Source organism: Gossypium arboreum, chromosome 7 (assembly GCF_025698485.1).
Source record: "Gossypium arboreum isolate Shixiya-1 chromosome 7, ASM2569848v2, whole genome shotgun sequence".
Taxonomy (NCBI): domain Eukaryota; kingdom Viridiplantae; phylum Streptophyta; class Magnoliopsida; order Malvales; family Malvaceae; genus Gossypium; species Gossypium arboreum.
In genome coordinates, this window is record NC_069076.1 from 62,905,672 (window position 1) to 62,914,670 (window position 8,999).

The 8,999-nt window shown below is 32.3% G+C and overlaps 1 protein-coding gene across 1 annotated transcript; it reads right to left on the bottom strand.

Annotated features, from left to right (window-relative positions):
- Positions 1-4,850: 4,850 nt before the first annotated feature.
- Positions 4,851-5,596, bottom strand: LOC108478616 (uncharacterized). The gene is made up of 2 exons (XM_017781086.1): positions 5,248-5,596; positions 4,851-5,059 (listed from the first exon to the last, which is right to left on the bottom strand). The coding sequence occupies exons 1-2, from the start codon at positions 5,594-5,596 to the stop codon at positions 4,851-4,853; spliced, it is 558 nt and encodes a 185-aa protein (XP_017636575.1).
- Positions 5,597-8,999: the final 3,403 nt, after the last annotated feature.

An 8,999-nucleotide genomic window follows, 5' to 3' on the forward strand; every position in this document is an offset into this window, starting at 1 on the left:
TCAAAACAAGGGGAAAAAAATTCGATACCAATGAAAAAAATGATATCAAAATCAAATTTTGTTTTGGAAATTTTGTATTTCATAGCCTAAGTATCGATACCTGTACCCTTGGGTAAAATTTGGCGAAAATCAGTTTAAAAGTTCACTAAAACCCCCTGCAATATATATATTCTTCTCAACAATTAACACCAATTCTAAATATATTTAGATTACTTAAAATTACTCCAAATCAATCATAATCATCATATTAGCAAACCATATTTGCAAACATACTTATAGTTTCAATAATTCATTTCATATAGAATTAAAATACTTCAAGGAAAACCAAAATAGATAGAGTTTCAAGAGTTTGTATTTTAGTCCCTAACACATGGGAACACATTTGGTGTACCTATGTACATGCCATTTTAATTCAAAATATGATACTACTCTTGAAGCTCTTTAGGATGTGATGAGATGAGAGATCTCCTAACCTGACTCTACCTCTTCGAGTCTAACTGTTCCTACGTGTTAAACCAGTGAAGGCTTAGTAAGCACTACAAGAATAAATAGGTAAATGAATCATAACAAAATATTTTAAACTTATTCAATTAATACATATTTACACACATACAAATTTCTTCAACTATACCTCACTTTAATAAAATTTAACTTACTTTTTCTAAGTTATCAAAACTTACCTCAAGACATTGGTGATTCACTTTTGTTCACAACTCATATTCTTAGCCCAAAGTAGACTTTATAGAACACACCGGATATACAAAACAAATATAGTGGTGCATTATTATGCACTATTGAACAGAGAGCACTAAAGTGCTATACAGAGAGCACGAATGTGCTAAACGGAGAGCACTAATGTGCTAATAATCGGAGAGCGCGCTAAGCTCCTTTAATGGCATGCCACTAATATCCTAGTAGTTCTAAATTTCGTCTACTTGGGCATTAAAGTTGAATTTCATACATTTAAATACTTTACATAAATATTTCAAAAAAGATTTCTCATTTCTCTATCATCTACAATTTAGTCCCCATTTCACAAATCACAAATATCACATCCTTTTCACACATATACGTTTACCACAACATCATTACTTAGTGCTCAAACAATATATTATTTTATATTCTCCACCTATAATTTTCTTTACAAATTTCATAATATCATAATCTAATCTTTTTTAATCTATTTACAAATTTAAATATATATTTTATATTTCTATTCTAAGTAATTCCATACTACAATATAAGCACTTAAATAAAAATAATTTAAAAATCTTGTAGCACTTACAACAAAAAGGTTGAAATAATGTATTTTCTTCTTCCTTCACTCCTTAGCCTTCTCTTTCCCTTTTTCTTCAATTAGGTCCTCTCATTTCTTTTATTTCTCCTCAATTTCATATAAAACATATAACATTTATATGTTAAAAAAAACCACAATCAAGTGACTTTCCTATACTATTTAATAAAAATAAACATGTATGGTATGATAATTTCATCATTTCTTACCTTAGCTCTTTGATATTTACTAAGGAAATTTCAAAGAAAAATGAAGGTTTAAAGCTTGGATGGTTCAATTATGATGGAAGGACATTAAGGGAATTAAAATAAAAGTTCGATGAAACTTAGGGGAAAGAAGTGATGGTTTGGCTTGTGAAAAGATGATATATATTTTCATCTTTTCGCCCACTTTCTACACCATTCCACTAAAATATCTCACCTTTTTAATTAAAATGGTCAAATTGCTAGTAAGTCCTTAAGCCATCTATCTTTTTACTTTTACCCATCATTATTACACCTAAGAAATATTTACTTGGCTAATTACCACTTTGCCCTTCCTCATCTTTCATATTTCCTAGTATGACTCATACAACACTTTGGTTAAATTTCTTTTTAATCGTTCCTTCCTTTCCAATATTATTATATATCTCCTAACTTAATATCTTTCCTACTTTGGCCACAATAATTTCTTTATTCTTTCAACTAAATCAATGTATCTATTTTAAAATTTTCTATCTAAAGAGTATTTTTTTTTCTAATTTCTTATTGGATTTATATACTTCCTAATTTAATACTCAAAATTTCTATTTATTATATTTCAAAAATTTTATTCTAATTCTTGACTCAATCCATCACTATGCCTAACCTCGAGTTAAAACGCGGATGTTACAATTCTCTCCCCTTTAAATAAATTTCGTCCTCAAAATTTACCTGACGTAAATAACTGCGGATATTGTTGTTTCATCGTTTCCCCTCTTTCTCATGTTGCTTCTTTCGAATTATGATGTCTCGACAAGACTTTTGCCAATAGAACCCGTTTGTTTCTCAATTCCTTTACTTCCCAAGCAAGTATCTTAATTGACTCATCTTCATAAGTCAAATCCGGTTAGATTTCTATTACTTCAACAGTAATCACATGAGATGGGTCAGACCTATATCTTAGTAGCATTGAGACATGAAAAACATTGTGAATTCTATCCAACTGCGGTGGTAGGGCTAACCAATAAGCAACTGGACCAACCTGTTCTAAAATCTCATACGGTCCAATGAATCTTGGACTCAACTTCCCTTTCTTCCTAAATCGGAGAACTTTTTTCCATGGCGGCACTTTCAAAAATACTTTTTCACCCACATTATATTTAATATCTTTCCTTTTAAGATCAACATAAGATTTTTGTCTATCTGAGGTTGCTTTTAAACGGTCTCTGATCAACTTTACTTTCTCTTTTGTTTCTTTAATCAAGTCAGGACCCACTAATTTATTTTCACCCAATTCTGTCCAGCACACAGGAGTTTTACATTTTCTTCCATAAAGTGCTTCATATGACGCTATTTGAATACTAGACTGGAAATTATTATTTTAGGTAAATTCAACCAATGGTAGATACTTTTCCCAGTTGCCTTCAAATTCGATGATACAACTTCTCAACATGTCTTCCAGTGTCTGAATTACACGTTCTGACTGTCCATAAGTCTAAGGGTGATATGTCGTACTGAAATTTAATTGCGTACCTAAAGCTTCATATAGCTTCTCCCAAAACTTCAATGTAAATCTCGGATCTCAATCAGAAATGATGGATACTGGCACTCTGTGAAGCTTTACTATTTCATCTATATACAACTGTGCATACTTGTCCATGGAGAAATCAGTTCGTACTAGTAGAAAATGGGAGGACTTCATCAATCAATCTACAATTACCCAAATAGCATCCTTCTTCTTCGGTGAAAGTGGTAATCCAGTTACAAAATTCATAGTAATTCTTTCCCACTTCCATTCTGGTATAGCAATCCCAACGGAACTTGATGCTCTGCTTTTACTTGTTGACATGTTAAACATTTAGAAATGTATTCAGCTATGTCTTTCTTCATCATTTTCCACCAGTAGAATGTTTTCAAGTCGTAATACATCTTATTACTCCTTGGATGTAAACCAAACAAACTGTGATGTGCTTCATTCAAAATACTTTCCCTCAAAACTTCTTGATTAGGTACACATAGTCGATCGTGAAATCTCAAGCTCCCTTCACTATCAATCTCAAATTCATTGTTTTTCCCTTCCTCAAGCTGTTTCTTAATCACCGATAATTCTTTAACTTCTTTTTGAGCATCTTTCATCTCTTTCAACAAAGATGGTTTCACCTTTAACTTAACAAATAACTCACTGTTTTGTTTCATCTCTAAATGTGCATTCATTTTTTTTAAAGCTGCCAAAGATTTTTTGCTTAAAGCATCTGTTACCACATTCACCTTCTCGAGGTGATAATCAATGATACAACCATATTCTTTTAATAATTCAACCTATCTTATCTATCTCAAGTTCAACTCTTTCTGGGTTAGCAAGTACTTCAAACTCTTATGGTCAGTGTAGATATAACATTTTTCCTCGTACAAATAATGTCTCCATATTTTTAGCACAAACACCACTGCAGCCAATTCAAGATCATGCATCGGGTAGTTCTTTTCGTGCATATGCTATTACATTTCCTCTTTGCATAAGCACACAACCCAAACCATTGTATGAAGCATCACTAAAAATCACGTACTCTTTACCCAATTCTGGTTGAATCAACATAAGAGCTTCTGTTAATGCTACTTTTAATTTCTCAAAGCTTTGCTGACACCATTCTATCAATTCAAATTTCATATTTTTTACAACAATTTTGTTAATGGTGATGCAATCATAGATAATCTCTCAACAAATCTTCTATAGTAACCAGCCAATCCAAGAAAACTCCTCACTTCTGTCACATTTTTTGGTAGTTTCCATTCAAGTATAGCTTCTACCTTTTTCGAATCTACCCGAATACCATCTACTGATACAATGTGTCCCAAAAAAGTAACTTCTTTTAATGAAAATTCACACTTACTCAATTTAGCATACAACTGTTTTTCTTTCAAAATCTGTAGCATAATTGGGAGATGTTTATAATGTTCTTCTTCTCCTTTTGAATACACTAGAATATCATCTATAAATACCACCACAAAATGATCTAAATCAGGTTGAAAATTTTGATTCATAAGATCCATGAAGGCTCCTGGAGCATTAGTTAATCCAAATGGCATTACCAAGAACTTATAATGACTGTACCAAGTCCTAAAGGCATTTTTTGACACATCAGATGCCTTCACCTGTAATTGATAATACCCTGATCTGAGATCAATTTTAGAAAATACACTGGCTCCTTTAACTGATCAAACAAATTACCAATCCTAGGCAAAGAATATTTGTTCTTTACAGTCATTTTATTCAACTGATGGTAATCTATACAAAGCCTCAAAGACCCACTTTTCTTCTTCACGAACAATACTGGTGCTCCCCATGGTGATACATTAGGATGTATGAATCCATTGTCCAGTTACTCTTGTAGCTGCGTTTTCAATTCTTTTAACTCAGTGGGTGCCATTTGGTAAGGTGCTATAAATATTGGTGTAGTGCCCGGAATTAACTCAATCCCAAATTCCACTTCTCTTTCTGGGGGCAAACACGGAAATTCTTTTGGAAATACGTCGATAAAATCTCGAACTACTAGTATCTTTTCAATCTCAGAATCCGTTTCACGAGTATCTAAAATGTAAGAAAAGTAATATATCCTCTTCTCATCATCTTAGAAGCCTTTATTACAGACACCACATTCGTCAATACATTATATTTTTCACCGATTACAATCACTTCCTCTCCATCTAAAGTTATCAAGGAAATTTTTTTTCTTCTGCAATCAACCATAACCCCGTGTTTTGAAAACTAGTCCATACCCAATATCACATCAAACTCATAAAATGTAAGTGCTATAAGGTCTGCTGGAAACCCATAATCATGAATTTTTAAGGGACATCTTCTACACACTTTATTAACTTTCTCACTTTGCCCGAAAAGGTTAGCTACTACTTCGTATTCTATAGGATCTGTTGATAACCCTCTCTCTTTCACGAATGTAATGCATATGTATGAATGCGTAGAGACAGGACCAATTAGTGCAATTACAGAAGAATCAAATAAAGAGAATTTACCAGTAATCACAACAGGAGTATCTCCCTCTTCTCGTGTTCTGATAGCATAAGTTCGAGGTCTCTGGGATTCAGATCTATCAGCTATTTCTCTCATAGATCTTTTACCACTGCCAGTACCACCAGAAATTTCATGTCATCTACCTCTTTGTGGAGCCGAGCTATCTCTCACAGACTGTTCCGTAATAGTTGCTGACACCTTTTGACAATATCTGATCAAATGATCTTTCGATCCACATTGGAAACAGGCTCGGGAATTCAGTTGACATTCTCCCTAATGATATCTTCTACAATGCTCCCATAATGGTGGTGTTGGTTTTCTTCTGGAACCCTCAGTAGTAACCATAGAGGTCGCCTGCTGAGTTTGACTTGTCTGACTTCTAGATCTTTGTCCAATAGTAGGAGAAGTGTATCTAGAATCTCTAGAATCCCTCACTCTTTTTAAAGACGGTGGTGGTGCTGAACTAGTTGCTAATCTCTTCCACAAACACCTCTTTCGAACGAGCTAATCCTTCTTTCAATTATTGTGCTCTATCAACCAAAATAGGAAATTCTTATAGATGTAATGGTATAAGAGGAACATAAATTTCTTTATTCAATCCTCACTCAAATCTCCTGCACATATTTGCTTCATTTGCTATTAATTCCTTGTTATATTTAGCTAATCTAATAAATTCACGTTCAAATTCAGGAACAGATATGTTGTTCTGCTTCAAATCTAGAAATTCTCTTATCTTCTTCTAAAGATAAAGTTGACTCACATATTTCTTTCTAAATTCGGACACAAAAAAATTTCAATTAATTTTTTCTATAGGATGAATATTCATAACAGTGATCCACCATTGGTAAGCCTCACCCTTTAATAAAGATACTACACATTTCAACTTTTCATCCCCTGTACACTGCAATTCTTCAAATATCCTTTGACTATTCTCTAATCATTCTTCAGCTTCAGCTGGGTCATCATCTTTCTTTACTTTAAACTCTTCAGCTCTATATTTTCTTATTTTTTTCAAGGGAGATCGATGACTAATTGCAGACAATTGTGGTTGTGGAGTAGTAGGAGGATTAGGTGGTGGTGGTGGAACAGGTGGAGCATTATTAGTTATTACAACTTGCTGCAATAATTGGTTCATTATTTATAACAAGGCTGCAATAGGAATTTCTTCTCTAGGCGGTATCGGCTCAATTTCAAGTTGAGTTCTTTCTTCCAATTCAGGCTCCCTATCATCCCTTAAATTTACAGATTCACATCGGGCGTGGGCTCTATGTTGATCTCTTTCCCTATCAATATTCAGCGCCCTACTCTCTACTTCATCTTCTGACTCTTCACAAGGTCTATTTGACATCTTTAAGTTTTTACAATATTCATAAATTACACAATTAAATAACTAAACCTTATCTCATCTCATCATTATACAAAATGGCATGTACAAATAGACTCATTCACAACCTAAGAATTCAAAAAACCTAGGCTCTGATACCAATAAATGTAACACCCCTATACCCAGTCCGATCATACGGACCCAGTATAAGACTATTATATTTGGTGCCAAATGATTTTGGCTAGACACTATTTAATTTAAGCATTTATACATAGTATTTTAACTTCTTTAACTCAAAAATTATTAATATAAACGTGTGGGGTCATTATTGGATGTTAGATTATGTTTGAAAATGATTTTAACATTGTTTTTACTCAAAACATAGGAAAAAATTATCGATACCAATGACAAAAATGATACTAAAATCACATTCTATATTGGAAATTTTGTATTTCATAGCCTAGGTATCGATACATATACCCTTGGGTAAAATTTGGCGAAAATCAATTTAAATATTCACTAAAACCCCCTGCAATATATATATTCTTTTCAACACTTAAGACCAATTTAAAATATATTAAAATTACTTAAAACTACTCCAAATCAATCATAATCATCATATTAGCAAACAACATTTGCAAACATACTTATAGTCTCAATAATTCATTTCATATAAAATTAAAATACTTTAAGCAAAACCAAAATAGATAGAGTTTCAAGAGTTTGTATTTTAGTCCCTAACACATGGGAACACATTTGGTTTACCTATGTACATGCCATTTTAATTCAAAATATGATACTTACTCTTAAAGCTCTTGAGGATGTAATGAGATGAGAGATCTTCTAACCCGACTCTACCTCTTCGAGTCTAACTGTCATACAAGTTTCTTCAACTATACCTTACTTTAATAAAATTTAGCTTACCTTTTGTAAGTTATCAAACTTACCTCAAGACATTGGTGATTCACTTTTGTTCAAAACTCATATTCTTAGCCCAAAGTAGACTTTATATAACACACCGGATATACAGTACAAATACAAATGTGCATTATTATGCACTATTGAACAGAGAGCACTAAAGTGCTATACAGAGAGCACGGATGCGCTAAACGGAGAGCACTAATGTGCTAATAATCGTAGAGCGCGCTAAGGTCACTTAATGGCATGCCACTAATATCCTAGTAGTTCTAAATTCCGTCTACTTGGGCATTAAAGTTGAATTTCATTAAAGTTGAATTTCATAATTTAGATACTTTACATAAATATTTCGGAAAAGATTCTCATTTCTCCATCACCTACAATTTAGTCCCCATTTCACAAATTACAAATATCACACCTTTTTCACACATATACTTTGACCACAACATCATTACTTAGTGTTCAAACAATATACCATTTCATATTCTCCACCTATAATTTTCTTTCCAAATTTCATAATTTCATAATCTAATCTTTTTTTATCTATTTAAAAATTTAAATATATATTTTACGTTTCTATTTTAAGTAATTCTATACTACAATATAAGGATAAAATAATTTAAAAATCTTGTAGTACTTATAACAAAAAGTTTGAGATGATGTATTTTCTTTTTCCTTCACTCCTTAGCCTTCTCTTTCCCTTTTTCTTCAATTCGGTCCTCTCCTTTCTTTTATTTCTCCTCAATTTCATATAAAACATATAACATTTATATGTTAAAAAAACCCACAATCAAGTGACTTTCCTATACTATTTAATAAAAATAAACATGTATGGTATGATAATTTCATCATTTCTTACCTTAGCTCTTCGATTTTTCCTAAGGAAATTTCAAAGAAAAATGAAGGTTTGAAGCTTGGATGGTTCAACTATGATGGAAGGACATGAAGGGAATTAAAATAAAAGTTGGATGAAACTTGGGGGAAAGAAGTGACGGTTTGGCTTGTGAAAATATGATATATATTTTCATCTTTTCTCCCACTTTCTACACCATTCCACTAAAATATCTCACATTTTTAATTAAAATGGTCAAATTGCTACTACGTCCTTAAGCCATCCCTCTTTTTACTTTTACCCATCATCATTACACCTAATAAATATCTACTTGCCTAATTATAACTTTGTCCTTCCTCATCTTTTATATTTCCTAATATGACTCATACAACACTTTGGTTAAATTTCTTTTTAATCCTTCATTC

Bases quoted from the DNA above. Each gene is read 5' to 3' on its own strand.
- LOC108478616 (XM_017781086.1), bottom strand. From the start codon at position 5,596: ATGAGAGAAATAGCTGATAGATCTGAATCCCAGAGACCTCGAACTTAT. The intron at 5,060-5,247 runs GTATGGACTAGT...CTTACATTTTAG, and splicing joins TGAGTTTGATGTGATATTGG to ATACTCGTGAAACGGATTCT.